We start from the raw sequence: 16,089 nt of genomic DNA on the forward strand, positions 1-16,089 counted from the left end.
GTATGCCTGCTTCTCACTTGATTTATTACCTCAGTAAACATTGTAAACATGAGTTTATGGTCTCAATCGCTAGTTTCATGTCTTCTTCAATACAGCATGATGTCCATTTAGTAAATTATGGTCCCATTTAGAGTCAAATAGACCATAAAGCAGGGGATGCTTTAGGGCGTGGCTACCTTGTGACTGACAGGTCGCTACCACGGCTTTGTCTGGTCTGGGAGTTGTCCGTGTTTTCGTCTTAGTACTTTAACCCTTTCGCAGTGTGTTTTCAGTTCATGAAAATTAATCGTAACATTTTGGTCGTCTTAAAAATGTCTTATTCAGTGTTCGGTTGTACTTAGCTCCACCCTCTCGTGTCACTTCTGGTTGCAAAAAGCCCCAAAACTCAAGGCTTCAAAACGGTAGTCCACAATGTCGCGGTGACTACGTCCACGTCTTATATACAGTCTATGGGGGCAACACGTCCTTGTAGCTCTTCTATTGTAATTACGACGACCACTAGAGGTCGCCTCCTAACAATAAACGTAGATATCAGTCATAATAAGCTGCTTGTACAAACAACCTCTGGGGTCGTGTTTTAGGGGAGGACAGTCTCAAAATAAACTATGGTTAAGATAAGATATGGTAAGGGCTATAAGTACTGGGTTGATTCCAGTTTTAGTTGAAAGAAACGTGGCTGTTCAGCTTTTTTCTCTTCAGACTAATCAGAAAAAACATCACATTTATGTCACATGGGAGGAGAAAAAAATCCTTTGTGCTGCGGTATAACCAGAGCGTGTGACTGCCGGCTGCCTTAATGTGCAATATAAGAGTGCCCCTAATTTAATAAAATCTGCTGCAGTGCTCCAATGTCTTAGGACAATTTAGTCTGAGCCTATAAACATAATTTGTCCACAAGCTATTGTTGAAGCTGCTTAGATGTAGATTCTGGAAATGTTTGAATCATCCAGCTTCATTTTACTCACTTCATTTTTCATCCATGAAGATTCACCTGTAAGCCGTAAGAGCCAGGCTTGTACTTATATTAAAGTCTGCTGTGATTTACTTTTTCATTTATAAAACAAAAGATTAGTGGACAGGGCAAATCTCCTCTCCTTCTCTGCTCTGGAGAGACTGTTGTTAATGTGCACTGGTAAAGATAAACCCTCCTATAGGACTTTGAAACTCATTGGTATTCCTCCCTACCTGTTACTATTTTACTCTAATCTAAAATGACTTCAGTCGTAGAAATGAGCTCACGGGGCACACTCGCTGATAATTTGCTGAGGAAAAACAAAAAAACAACTTGGCAGAGAGGCATTTTAAACTAAAGCAAACAGACCCAACAAATGGTGCTTATTTATTCATAGACGTACCCTCATTTCCATATAAATGTACGTGACCTATGGGAGGCTTGTTTGTTGTTTAGATTCACTCGCAGAAGGCAAACAAAAATTAAATTTCTTAGCAGTATTTTCTCTCGCAGACGAAGCTTGTGGCCATTATTTTGCCTTGTTAGATATTCTTCCGTCGTCTGAATATCTGATTTTGCCGGCTGCTATCTCAGATAATGGTGTGTGTGTGTGTGTGGAGGTGCTTTTTATGAGGACTCATAATATTGACTCACAGCTGTCATTGTGTTTCCACTTACTCCGCTCCATCTCTCAGGTGGAGCTTCTTTTTTTTTTTTTTCGTGGCACAAACACAAAATGGCTTACTTCTCTGGCAGATGGTAGATGATACCACAATGAATAATAAGTTGTTTATTGAGTTATTGGGCCCAGCGGCAGCCGCGCGGGCCTATGCCATAATTGTCCCCGTCACCGGGGAGCTCACGGTTTCTCACATCGAAGGCTTGGTTTTTGTGTTACGCAACATCAGAATTAGGGAGGGTGTCGTGGGATCAGTAGTTTTTCAGATGAGGTGCCAAATAGGACAGATAGTGAGCAGAGTAATTCTTTTTTACTTTAAAAGACTGTCAACACTACGAGTAAAATATCACACTGAACAAGGCCGGAGGCATTTGTTTCCTATAAAGAGATGTCACTGGCGGTTAATAAGTTTTGAAACATCATGAGCGGTTAGATTAACGACCAAAATGATCCATTATTAGCAATCATTCTGCTTAATCCAATGATAAACCTTGAAATCAGCCGTCTGTATCTCTGTGTCAGTGCTGATGGCCACATCTGTCACACTGAGCACCTCATCACAACCCAATTAAAGATGAATATCCATCCGGCGCTGTGATTGATACTTCAGGGCTGCGACTAATGATTCTGTTAATTAAAGCTGCACTAATCGATATTTTTATATGAACAATGGATCAAATGAGTAATGTGAAAGGATGTGAGAGTTATTATCCCACTCTGCAGTTCCTCTCAGCTCTGCAGTGCGTTTTACCATCTTTTAGCTCATTGTTTTGTTTTATTTACGGCACACAACTTTATTGTTTTGGTTTTCTCTTACAGCTCTCATCAACCCTGTTTCCAGTGGAAAAAGCTCTGATTAACCCACTGTACACTACCTGCCCATCACAGACACAGTTAGCAACTAGCTGGTGAACATAGAGGAGCATTTATCAGCTAAAGAACCAAATATCTATCTCAGAAGTTGGTAGAGACCAAAAATGAGCTAAAACGAGAGAGAGTATACTGGACTAACATTCCAGAAACTTCTCACTCCAAGGGGCGTTAAATACCAATGCTTTGTCACGGCCGTTGGCATTCGATACCGCTGCACAAGGAACACTTTTGCGGCGCTATGACGCACACCGGGTTTTACTTCTTCCACAGCAGTAGTAGTAAACGCACAGAGAAAGTGATGTGGTGACGTAGTTTAAAAAGTGTAAAAGATACATGCCAAGCGGGTGGAGGTGGATGGGTCCAACAAACACAGGGCTTTCATCCAGGAGACAGCTGTTCGCGTCCCGTGTCTTAGGTTTCACTTTCACTTTACAATCAGCTGATTGTTTATGTCTCATGTTCACAACCTCAAGTCACATTTTCACTCTACAAATTTAGTAGTTTTAAGCCCAACAATGTTATTTGTTCCTAAACCTAACTAAGTGGTTTTGTTGCCTAAACTAAGCAAGTGTTTTTGATTAATTCACAACTTCAAGCATGTGTTTACCACGACCATAGTGTCATACCCTCTTTCTCTCTCTAAATCTACTAACTGTGTTCATTTCATTTTCAAAACTATTACACAAATTAACTTCTTTGACTGTTATATGTCTTTTTTTTGCTTTTGTTCTAATCTTTGTTTTTGTAAACATGCAAATTCCTCTTAGTTCATAATACTGACTCACTCGAATTTGGTACAATGGCATTTGTTGCTTGATTAAATGACTTAAATAATTAATGTTATCAAAAGAAAAAAAAAATTTTAATTGACTTGCTTCAGTATTATGATACATGACGTCTTTTATCACTTTTTGTTTCAGTAAAACATCAGTTCAGTTCTGATAAGTGATGCATTTTGATTAAAGCAGATGTTGAGCTCTTTGTCATTCGACTAATCCTTAATACTGATGTCATAACCCACATGTTCCAAAGGATTAAATAAAAAAAAAATATATATATATATATATGTAGCTAGCCATGTGTACCAACTCTCTGTTTTATCTCTGATTTCCTGCAGTCATCTTGATGCTCATGTGGAAGTCCATGGACAAGATGAGGTGTTTCAGGAAACGATCCATGTTCCCCTTCCTCGGCTTCCTCATCACCTTCCTCCTCTTCTTCAACCTCTACATGGATGATGGATTTGTGCTGGTAAGATTTCTCCCCTTTGACAGCTTCATCCTTGATAATTGCCTTTGGATGCTTAATGTCCAACCAATACAAGTACTATACTTAAATAAACATTTGACGTACTTGTACTTTACTTTGTATTTCTCCTCATGCCACGTTCGTACTTTTCAAATTAAGATTTTTGCACACAAAACATGAAAATGAACAACTACAGCTGAAATGATTAGTCGATTATTTGATTGACAGAAAATTATATGGCAACTATTTTTGATAATCATTTCATGTACACTACTACTCTGGGTAATTGTGACGAACATTTATGAATCTGAATACTTCCTCCACCACTGGTTTTTACTCAGTGTGTTCTTGTCATTTGTAATTTTAGGAGGCTGAAAAAAGACAGCTGGGAGAGACACTGATGCATCCTACAAACTCTGAGAGATACGTGCACACATTCAGAGATCTGTCTAACTTCTCTGGGTCTATTAATGTGACGTATCGCTACCTTGCTGGAATTCCTTTGCCACGCAAAAGTAGGTATTTCCACTCAAGGTGATACTGCTATGATGTTAGTGTTTTGTTCCATAATGAAGCGACTAAATGGTTTCTGTCCACAGAGTATCTCACCATTGGTTTGTCATCTGTCAAGAGGAAAAAGGGGAATTACCTGCTAGAGACGATCAAATCCATCTTTGATCAGTCCAGTTATGAGGAACTCAAAGAGATCGTGGTCGTGGTCCACCTGGCAGACTTTGACCTGGTCTGGTGTGAGAACCTGGTGCAGGATATCACCAGGAAGTTCGCCCACCACATCATAGCGGGACGCCTCCTGGTGATCCAGGCCCCAGAGGAGTACTACCCGTCTCTGGACGGCTTGAAAAGGAACTACAACGACCCGGAGGACCGGGTCCGCTTCCGCTCCAAGCAGAATGTGGACTACGCTTTCCTCCTCAACTTCTGCACGAACCTCTCTCACTTCTACATGATGCTAGAGGACGACGTGCGCTGCTCCAGGAACTTCCTGACGGCGCTGAAGAAGGTGATCACCTCCAGAGAGGGTTCCTACTGGGTGATGCTGGAGTTCTCCAAACTGGGCTACATCGGGAAGCTGTACCACTCCAGAGACCTGCCACGTCTGGCTCATTTCCTCCTCATGTTCTACCAGGAAATGCCCTGCGACTGGCTCCTCATCCACTTCAGGGGTCTGCTGGCCCAGAAGGACGTGATCCGCTTCAAGCCCTCGCTGTTCCAGCACATGGGCTACTACTCCTCTTACAAAGGAGCCGAGAACAAGCTGAAGGACGATGACTTCGAGGAAGACTCCATAGACATTCCCGACAACCCGCCCGCCAGCCTTTACACAAACATCAACGTCTTTGAAAACTATGACGCCACCAAGGCGTACAGCACTGTTGATGAGTATTTCTGGGGGAAGCCTCCGTGCACCGGAGACTTCTTTGTCATAATCTTCAATAAATCAATAAAAATCAGCAGAATTAAAATCGTGACGGGCACAGAGGACAGACAAAATGACATTCTCCACCACGGAGCTCTGGAGGTCGGACAGAAGGCTGTGGACACTAGACAGGGACGTCAGTGTTCGTCCTACATCACGTTAGGAGAGTTTAAAGGCGGCAGCATCGAGGTGAACAACGTGGACCACAAGATCGGCTTCGACATCGAGTGTGTGCGAGTTGTCGCCACCGCCAATCAGAAAGAATGGCTCATCATAAGAACTATCAGTTTATGGACCACGCAGCCCGTGAGTCAGTTTTAAATGTAACAGAGGACATTTTTAAATTATCATGTGTGTACAGTATTCATTTTGGATGCAAGTTCATTTTGGACTACTTCTGGGAAATAAAATATGTGTTTATGGGATTCAAAGCAATCCATATTTTCTTGGGTTGTTTTCAATGTGATTGTATTAAAATGACAAATCTGTACAGTCTGGAGCCTTTATACGTATGTTCATTTTCCTAAATATAAATATAAAATTGTTCATACATGGCTGCTTTCCTGTTTGTTTGTTTGTTTGTCATAGCACCTTAAAGGGGCATTGCATCGGTTTTCTTACATTTTTATAACCTGGTTACAGACGTCTTGAATCACAATTGTTTTTTGTCGGAAATCAAAATTTTATAATGAAGTGAAACAAAATGGTGATTCAGTCCGATCATCCAGTCCGTTCTCATTCCCAGGGCGTCAAATACTGAGGCTTTGTCATGGCGTGTGATACCGCTGCACAAGGCACCCTTTAGCGTCAGTATGAGACGCACCGGGTGTTCCATTAACTACAATGTAAACACATCCGCAGAAACAGTAAACTCTCAGTCAAAATGCACGGGGAGTGTGGCGACGTAGTTTAAAGAGTGAAAAGAGACACACCGAGCGGGAGGGCTGGTTGATGGGACCAACAAACACAAGGCTTTCATCCAGGAGACTGCTGTTCGTGTCCTGTGAGTCACGTTACAATCAGCTGTTTGTCCCGTATTCCCAACATTAAGTCTCATTTTCATTGTACAAACGTAGCTGTTTTAAGCCCAACCGTGTTGTTTTTCCTAAACCTAATTAAGTGGTTTTGTTGCCTAAATTTAAAGTGACGCCAAGGGATGTGAAAAAGCGGCTGTATGTGACGATTTGGGAAGAGAACGTGTCGGACTATCAGGACATTTTTCAATCAATCATCAACTGCATTTCCCACTGTGTTTCTAAGTCTGAACATGAACCAGGATGGGTTCAATGCTGCACTGTTTCCTACAGTACATCTAAAATTAAACACAAGCTTGAAAAAAATATGAAAGGAAAAAACTAAGGAGGAAAAGTTTAAATGTCCCATTAGACCCGTCTTCATGTGAAATTCTGATTGATTTAGCCGAGGTAGAGCCATCAGAACGAGCCTGAGGACGGATCTCAGGAAGAAGTGTCCCCCGTTTGAATGTGTGAGAATATGATATAAAATCCTTTTAATATCCTCTAATATGAGTCCACTGTGTCATGTGACTTCTTTCTCCTACAAAGCACAATCAACTGGTATTATCTTGTCAGTAATTACCTGATTCCTTGAAGACTGGAGGGAATTTAACTTGTGTTGGAAAGAGCTTCCCACTAATATCTTTATTTTTTCTTAATGGGAAACTGGGAGTTTGCAGGTTGGCATGTCACCAAACATCCTGTTGACATCGTCAACGGCTTCATGTTATTTTTAACCATTTTAAAAGCTTATATTTTATATAATTTACAGAATTAGTTTGAGCTCTGACAACTGATTTATTAAAAGAACTTATCTCTCTTAATGCATCTGTGTCTCTGCCTTTAGCTTCTGCTTCATTTTGTTTGTTTATGTTTTGCTACCATCTGCTGGTAAACTTAAACATTGACACAAAAACACCTTTATAACTCAGCAATTGAACCAAGAAAGTTTCTTGTTTTAATGTAATAAAATGTTAAAAATCCTCATATAATGTTTTATAAATTGCCTAAAAAAAAATATAGAATCACATTATTGCGATATCTGCAAATGTTCACTTTATAAGGCCTGTAAAGTACTTGTAATTCATGGTTGACTACCAGACCATTGTGAATTATTAGTTATTATAGCTCAAGTTATATCATGGTAAGTTAGTCTTACTATTACAAACTATTAAAATAGCTGACAGCTTGTATAAGTAAAATGTTGCAGTTAATGTAATAATATGATTTTACATATTCATTTATTATAACTTATTAGAGTGTTTATATTAATTTATATTTATTTCAATCTAATAAGAGAGACAGCACACAAAAAATCACTGGGTTAAAATTTGACCCAGAATGCGTCAATATAGTACCAACGAAATAGTGTTAACTTTAGCCAGAAAACCACTCAAGACACGTTGTTTTGATCAAGTAACCCAACAGTATAAATAATAATACTAATAATACCAGTAATAATACCAGTAATAATAATAGTAAGTAATAATAATGGGGGTCAAAACAAAACAAAATAAAATAAACCAGTAATAATAAGTCTTACATTTTTACGGGTTATTGCATTTTTGACTCCAATTACAAGTAGATGTATACCTCAACTTAAATTAACTTAATTTAAATTAAATCAAATTAAATCAAATTAAATTATTACTTAAACTGTTTTTATTTTATTTTTAATCTACTGAGAGAGACATGTCATTAAATTCTTACAGGATATTAAAAACTGAATCATTAAATATTGTATTTAGATTTCATTATTCATTTTGTCTTCCAAAATCTTGAGCGTGTGTTAACACTTTATTGAAAAATCTGTAAAATAACAGTGTTTCTCTGCAAAATCTTGAATGACAAATGCAAATGTATTGTTTTGAAATTTATTTGAATTGGGATATTTTACTTTAATTTTATGTTTTTTGTTTGGCAGCTGCCAATCACCTTTTATTTTACGGTGACATGGCAGCAGTTAGATGCTTAATAACTTTACTTAATTTAGATTAACGTCGAAATTCACATCACTTCTGTTCACTTACAATCTGAACTCTGAAAGTAAATGTCACTATAAACAGTGACATTTACTTGAGTATGCATCCTGCTCATTGTAGGCTCCTTGTTTCAGTCAAGTCCATTTTTTATATTTATATTTATACAGCTCAAAATCACAAATTTGCCTCAAAGGGCGTTAAAATCTGTACAACACCCTCTATCTTAGACCCTCGGTTGGAAACAAAACTTTTAATTATAAAAAGAAGAGCAACAGAGAAGAGATTCCTCTTCCAGGATGAACATCTGTAACGTATGTGTAAACAGGAATAACAAGAATAATAGAACACTATGTAGGAGCAGAGTGACAATATTAGGTACAACTAGGGCTTTCACGATATACTGGTATTGACGATAAACATGATATTTAAAAAATGAATCGTGAATAATACGATAATATTGTGTGAATAATCCAGCACCTCTTAAATGGTTTCTTTCCGTTCTTGCTTTTTTTTACAGTTGTGTTTACAGACTCTCTTTCACTCATATTTCAGTGTAATTCATTTACCAAGAAAAAGAAGCCAAAATGCACAATAAACAAAGTTAATGATGAATTTGACTGATTATTTTTTCTCCAAATTTTCTATAGGTATCGCGATAATAATCTTTATCATGAATTCTTTTGGCCGCAATAACCGTGAAGTGAAAATCTGTTATCGTGACAGCCCTACATGCAACATATGAAGAATATGAAACTGGAAAAGACATTGTTCCTGTTCTCTTCAGGTCACAGAGAGTTACAGGTTTCATTTGTTGCTGCAGCCTCGTCTCTGTACGAGTCTCCTTCAGGTGTCATCAGTATAAAACAGATGGCCTTCCTGCACATAGAGCCAAACCCACAATGAGGTTTCAAGTGAAGAATTGACTTTCTGCCAGAGAACTAAGTACAACCAACTTCTCTAACTCTGCTGACACTTTCTAACACTTCATTGGGATGCATCACAAGTTTCTTTTCCTCCTGAATCTCTTTATATGTGTCCCTAGGTGGCCTGTTCTGCTCCCGGCCTTCCATCCTATTTCTCTCCTCTTTATATTCTCTACCTCCTCTTGTTGTTTTACCACCTGCTGCCTCCTCGACCTCCTGCAGCCACATGTAATCTGAATCAATCTCCCATCATCTTCCCCCTGCATGCAGGTTAAATAAAAAAGAAAGGATGGTAAACGTTTCGCTCTCCAGTCAGAGAGTATTGTGGCCTAAGAAAAAACAAACATCAAACATTTGATTTGTGTTCTTATTCTTATATTGTGTGTTTATTTGATACCACTTAGTACCGTTTGATAGCGGTTTTATCTGTCTGAGGCTTCTAGAAACGTTGGTCGTGGATTTTAAATTACTGCAAGAAATAAAAGTGCAGATCTTGAGTTATATGTAGGGATGCACCGATACTGGATACACATACACATTACACATTATACATAAAAGAATGATCCCAGTCACTTCCACACAGTGAGGCATACAGCTGATTAATTAAACACTCCTCTATTTTATAACACGAGGTTCATCCCCACGCAGTGACTGCAGTGATTGTTTATTGTACTCTTGTAAGTCGTTGTTTTACTGCTTAATAAGAAAGTAGAGATAAACCCAACCCAGCTGACTCCCCAGTATGAAGAAAGGAAAGGGCATTGTTTTGTTTTGTTTTTTTCAATGCTTTCTCTATTGAACTCATGATCATTAACAAAGGTACAGATACATAGACAGTTGAACAAGAAAATAAAAAAAAACAAGACAAAAACAAAACAAAACAAAACAAAAATAATTACAAATACATTTCATAATGCCAGGGTTTGTGTTTATGTTATATGGACTTGGACTTGGACTTATATAGCGCTTTTCTAGTCTTCCGACCACTCAAAGCGCTTTACACTACATGTCAGTATTCACCCATTCACACACACATTCATACACTGATGGCAGAGGCTACTAAGGTGCCAACTTTGCCCATCAGGATTTAATCTAAATACTCATTCACACACCGATGGCTATGCCTCCGGGACCAATTTGGGGTTAAGTGTCTTGCTCAAGGACACATCGACATGTGACCTGGAGCAGCCGGGGATCGAACCACCGACCTTCCGATTGGTGGACAACCTGCTCTACCCTCTGAGCCACAGCCGCCCTGGCTGTGTATATATATCACATTATAATAATTTATTAATTTATAAGTCTTAATGGCTTTTTTGTTTTTAATATAGGTTATGATGGTGTTATACTGTTTATATTCATTAATAAAATGCAGGAAAGTTGGCTCGGTTCCTGACCATTTTTTCTTATGGATATGAAATTTTCCAAAAAATGATAAATAATTGTATTATATACAGAGTGTTAAATCTAATCTTATCTTGACTAAAATATATCATTACATCAAACATATCTATTTCAACACTCATCTTAAGTTTCTTTTGTAGAAAGTTGGCTACATCGAAAACAACAGCTTACTCCTTTGGTTTAACAGGCATTTTGAATTTATCAAGAAATTCTTTATAAGATAATAAATAATCATTTTTATTAAAGGGACTGTTGGTAACTTCTTACACGTATAAATTAATCTGGGTCGGTGTCCCATGCGCGCTCGCGTGTGGCTACGCAGTTCAGACTCAGACTCCAACATGAACTACAAGGAAGCACCAAAACCGCAAAGTTATATCTAGTGAAGCCCGTCTGTTAAACAGTGTTGGCCACGGTCGGAGGACGTGGGGGAGACCGTAGCTTTGGTCTCCAGGGCCGGAGTCTCTGCTGTACTCTGCTCCTCTGCTGTACTCTGCTCCTCTGCTCCTCTGCCTGCCTGCCTGCCTTCACTCACACGCCACGCTCGTTATCGCTATTACGCTCCACCTCACGTGCATACGCGCACACTCCACACTGCAGAGGAGTTAGTTTAGCTCTGAGAATATCTAGTGAATGTAGAGTGGACGTTTGTGCAGAAATAAATGCTGCAGCTCCTTCAGACCAACAGAGGTTTCCCGTGTCTTGTAAAGTGACGGGGCTCCGCAGTGAGAAACGTTATTGTTTCCGACCAAAACCCCGGTGTCTCCACTGTTCCCTTTCGGTCGGGAGGCTGAGGCAGGAAAAGCCAACACTAGGATCAGCATTGATTCATGGAGAGACCTTCGTCTGGTCAGCTAACATTACTGCCAAGCAGGTGAAATATAGAGTGATATTGTGGTTTTAGCTGACGTGTGTCGCCTCACTGTGTTGAGCGATGCTCGTTCATGTCTATGTGGAGCGAGCAGGCGCGAGCCCGACACTGACTTTCGTTGATTTAACGGCCACAGGTGTCGTTGTTAACAAACAATTCTGATTCTTACAAACAGTCCCTTTAAACCAAGTGTGATAGAAAATAGTCCTATTTTTTTTTACATCAAATATCTTTATTTTTCAATATGTATGGAATAAAATCAATAAAGAGTGGCAGCAGCAGCTCTTGGATCAGGAGATGAGGGGAAGACATTTAAATTACATTCAAAACAAAGTTGGTTTTGTGAGAAATAAGGGAAGGAAATGGAAAACATGCTGACATGCTGGACTCTCCAGAAGATGTCAGCAGTGCAACAAGCTGCTGATAAAAACCCAAAGAAGAATAATATAAAACAACTGTGACGTCATCAAGCAGCGCCCGTGTTGTTGTCAACACAGACTGAAGCTAACAGCGAAGCTCCTGCTGCCTCTGATATCTGACTCTGGTGATTCTGGTGATACTGTTCAGTGTTTGGTGAGAAAATAAGCTTCTTCATTCCCCTCATGTTACGACAGAGGAGCACATTGATGTCTCTAATCTTTCGTGACTTTATTTAATGGTTATTTTCGTGTAAATAGCTGCTACTTGTTAGCAAACTGCTGTTGACAAGATTAGTAAATCGTGATTGAATTGAGGTTCTTTGGTGGATTATATCTCAAATTAAATGTGTTTTAAACGTGTTTTTAAAGCAAGAATACGGCTATCATTCACTACAGTGACATGTAAACTATTTAACATCCCTGTGGTGATCAGTTGTTATCACATAATGCTAATTTAGCTAATACAGTCGAGGTGCAGCTCGATGTTATTCTGCATTTGGTTTGTTAATCTGAGTTTCCATCAAAGATTAAATCCTAAATCCTGGTTTGATTTGTTACTGAGGTTTGTTGAGATGTTGTTAGTTGTTAGTTAGCTGCTTCAGGAAATGTTATCGTTACTTTAATTAGCTCATCATGTGACAGCTGGTGTTTGTGTACTTTAGTTAGCACCTGACTGGCTACAGTAGCTTAGAGCTGAAACAATCAGTCCATTGATTGATTTGTTGATTCAAAAATATTTGTCAACTATTGTGATAATTGTGATTAATCGTTTCAGTCATTTTTCATAAGATAAGATATTCCTTTATTAGTCCCGCAGTGTACAGCAGCAAAGGGGAAAGTGCAAAAAACAAGAAGCATCAGCTAACACAGTAAAAACAAGAGCTAAACAAAGTGTAACAAAATATGAACCATTTAAATAGAAGTAGTATATACAGTACTGACAATAAACAGGCTATTAAAAAATTGCAGAAATGGAAAAATGATATTGCACAGTATGAATTTCACCTGAGTAGTAATAATGATATTGCACAGTCAGTATACAGTATAGTGCAGTTATGTCAGTTTTTGGTGTGTAAGTGTAAGTGGTCTACTGGGAGCAGTGCTGGTTGTGGTCTACTGGGAGCAGTGCTGGTTGTGGTCTACTGGGAGCAGTGCTGGTTGTGGTCTACTGGGAGCAGTGCTGGTTGTGGTCTACTGGGAGCAGTGCTGGTTGTGGTCTACTGGGAGCAGTGCTGGTTGTAGAGTCTGACAGCTGCAGAAATAGTGAAACAATTCCAACATGTTCTGATTCCAATATATTGTTTAAGATTTGTGGCTCGTAATCTCTTACAATAAATCTGTCTGCCTGACCCCTACAGTAGGTTGGGAACCACTGCACTAAACTCTATATAAAGTAGTTGTTTAAGTTAAAACGCTGCTTACATATTGATGAATCTGTATTAACAATCTATAATTTAATATACAATATAGTAATATGCCAGTCACTGGCCACTTTTCTACAGAACGAGTACTTTTACTTTTGATACTTTACTTTTGAAGAAATAAAGTTTGGATTATTATTTAAGAAATTATTTATTATTATAAACAGGAAAAGGGCATGGTGAAGACCTGAACACAAGTTATATTGATGCAGTTAAAACAACCAAAGAGTTATGTTGGCGGCTGTGGCTCAGAGGGTAGAGCAGGTCGACCACTTATTGGAAGGTCGGTGGTTCGATCCCCTACGGTCAAATGTTGATTGTTATAGATATTATTAGATATATGATTAGATCCTGATGGGCAAAGTTGGCACCTTGTATGGCAGCCTCTGCCATGAATGTATGTGTGAATGGGTGAATGCTGACATGTAGTGTAAAGCACTTTGAGTGGTCCGAAGACTAGAAAATCGCTATATAAATACAAGTCCATTTACTATTTACCATAAGTATGCATGATTGTTAAAATGAAATAAAAATACATAATACAGACACAGAATTGTATTAAAAGTTCCTAAAACTAACAGAAAAACTTCTCTCTGATGCAATATTCACAGGAAATAATCTGCTCAAAATTCATCCAAATCGCTCATTTTACACAAACGTCTAGCAGTTATTGCATTCACTATTTGGGTTAATTGGACGGTTTATCAGGTGTTCTGTACTGAAAAGGGGTCCCTTATGAAAAATAGTCGTGAATTACTGCTTTAGGGTATCATGTACCAAAAGATCTAATACGTTCTCTCTGTACGTGGGACTTGTGATTCATTATTTTTCTTCATGGAGGACAAGGGGGGTATGAAGTTATTGCAGGCAGAAATATTACATATTTCCCTCAGTATTCCACCTGTACTCATTGTGGTTGAGTCATTTGGCAATTTAATTTAATGGGAACACACTGTTGAGCTAGTGGAGCACTTGAGGGATAATTTACATACCAGCTATAACTGAACATCCATCAGAAAACGGAGAAATAGATAATTGATTTTGGTTTAGCAAATTAGTTTTCCAGTTTACTATGCTACTTAAATACTAATTAAAGTAAGCAAATCAAATCTGTTCATATTGTGATGAGATTTTACAAATCATCTTTAATATGTATCCCATGTTCTCAAGCCTCTTCTTTGGCTGTTTTTATCTGTTGAGTATAATTTTATCTTTGTAGGGTGTCCTTGGGTGTCTTGAAAGGCGCCACCGAATAAGATGTATTATTATTATTCTGTTAGATTTTTAATAACCCTCTGTTAAGTTTCATGACTTCTAATGGCATTAAGGCCATTTCTACGAGACACAACAACAGTTTTAAAACAGAACGACATCTTCTGATCTGAGAGCAGTCAGGTTTAAGATACTATATTTCAACTGTTACTTATTTGCTTTTGCATGGACAGTGAACAGATAAACCAAGGCACATGAGTATGCAAAGATACAAAGAGGTAAACACAATTGGCAAATAAATATAAATAAATATAAATCATTAATATTAAAATCAATAATAACAGCAGCAACAACAACACAGAAAGATTTGGGAACAGGAAATAAATAAATAAATACAATAATAATTATTATTATATATATATATATAATACTTAAAATAATAAATAAATAATAATATAAATATTAGATTGTTAATTATTATTATTATTATTGTTATTTATTTTATGTATTTATTAATATTTTTAAGTATAATATATATAAAGTGTGTGAAGGCTTTAATGAGTCAGACTGGCATATTGGAAGGGGGGTTTGTTAAAATACTCCAGGAAAGGATGCCACGCCTTGTGGTATCTTTTAATAACGCCTTGGTTTAAGATACTATATTGTAAATTGCTCCCTCACAACTCAGATGTTTTCAGTGATTCTAATACAATAAGCAAGTAAAGGCTAAATTGTCCTAGAGAAAAAAAATACTGTCCATATAAACAAAAAAATCTGACTTTTATCGGTTTATTTCCCACCAGGCTCTGCAGAACTGAATGAGGTGCAGCCTTCTGCCAGTGCTGTTTCATAAGTGCTGCTGCTGCTAGGATGGGCCAGCAGCTCTCAGGTCAGGCGTTGATGACCCGTCTGCCTGAGAAGCTGGTGAAACACGCCGGACTGGTGCGTGACAGCGGCTACCTAACCTACGAAGAGTTTCTGGCAAGAGTGTCCGAACTCAACGACGTGTAAGTCACTGTCTGTTCTGGATAAATATTAGTAATAGATGTTCAATTGTGCAAACATACAGCCAGTTAATGTAAATAGGGTTGCTTTGGAACAAATCAGCGAATGACTGTGAGGAATCTTGTTGACTTGAGTTTATCTCACAAAGATTGTGAGACCTGAATGCTTTTGGATTTTTAAGTGATTTTCTGTTTTGCTTTATGGGTGGACCTTTCTGATTGAGAGATAAACTTTGACTCACAGCTAGCTTCAGTACTAGTCCACTGTCTAGAGGTTGGCCCATCTTATCCCCCATCCCACACTAGGCCCTGCTTCTGCCAATTTAATTTGAGCTTACTAGCTCTCAGAGATAGTATTAGTATTAGTATTTTACAGTGTATTATTCTTCTACTCTGAACTGCAGCTGCAACATGAAGGAACATTTTTCATAGGCTGCAGGGTACAGTTTGCAAGCAGCGGGTATGACAGCTCCCCAAAAGTGAAGCCAAAACATCTTGATCATCCCCTGGTGGCTGGTTGTTAGTTTAGGAAGTTTTCTATGAGCGGAGCACGCATTTCAAACGTCAATATCGCAGTCAATCATATTACTTTAAATGTGGGAAGCCAAAATCGTGATTGCGATTAATATTTTTTGGATAAATTATGA

General features: G+C 38.3%; 2 protein-coding genes across 3 annotated transcripts in view; both read left to right on the forward strand.

The window, feature by feature from the left end:
- Positions 1–6,719, forward strand: part of LOC141766689 (alpha-1,3-mannosyl-glycoprotein 4-beta-N-acetylglucosaminyltransferase C-like) — a 48,567-nt gene extending 41,848 nt beyond the window's left edge. For both annotated transcript variants that reach the window (XM_074633738.1, XM_074633739.1), the window contains exons 3-5: positions 3,622–3,755; positions 4,120–4,267; positions 4,352–6,719. In XM_074633738.1, coding sequence (XP_074489839.1) covers positions 3,630–3,755; positions 4,120–4,267; positions 4,352–5,511 — 1,434 coding nt within the window. In that variant the 5' untranslated portion in view covers positions 3,622–3,629 and the 3' untranslated portion in view covers positions 5,512–6,719. The remainder of the gene's footprint in view (positions 1–3,621; positions 3,756–4,119; positions 4,268–4,351) is intronic.
- Positions 6,720–11,850: 5,131 nt separating this feature from the next.
- Positions 11,851–16,089, forward strand: part of rnf141 (ring finger protein 141) — a 10,669-nt gene continuing 6,430 nt past the window's right edge. Inside the window, 2 exon segments of the mRNA XM_074633740.1 lie at positions 11,851–11,959; positions 15,242–15,459. Of these exon segments, the coding sequence (XP_074489841.1) occupies positions 15,309–15,459 (151 nt within the window). The 5' untranslated portion in view covers positions 11,851–11,959; positions 15,242–15,308.

Source organism: Sebastes fasciatus, chromosome 4 (genome assembly GCF_043250625.1).
Source record: "Sebastes fasciatus isolate fSebFas1 chromosome 4, fSebFas1.pri, whole genome shotgun sequence".
NCBI lineage: Eukaryota > Metazoa > Chordata > Actinopteri > Perciformes > Sebastidae > Sebastes > Sebastes fasciatus.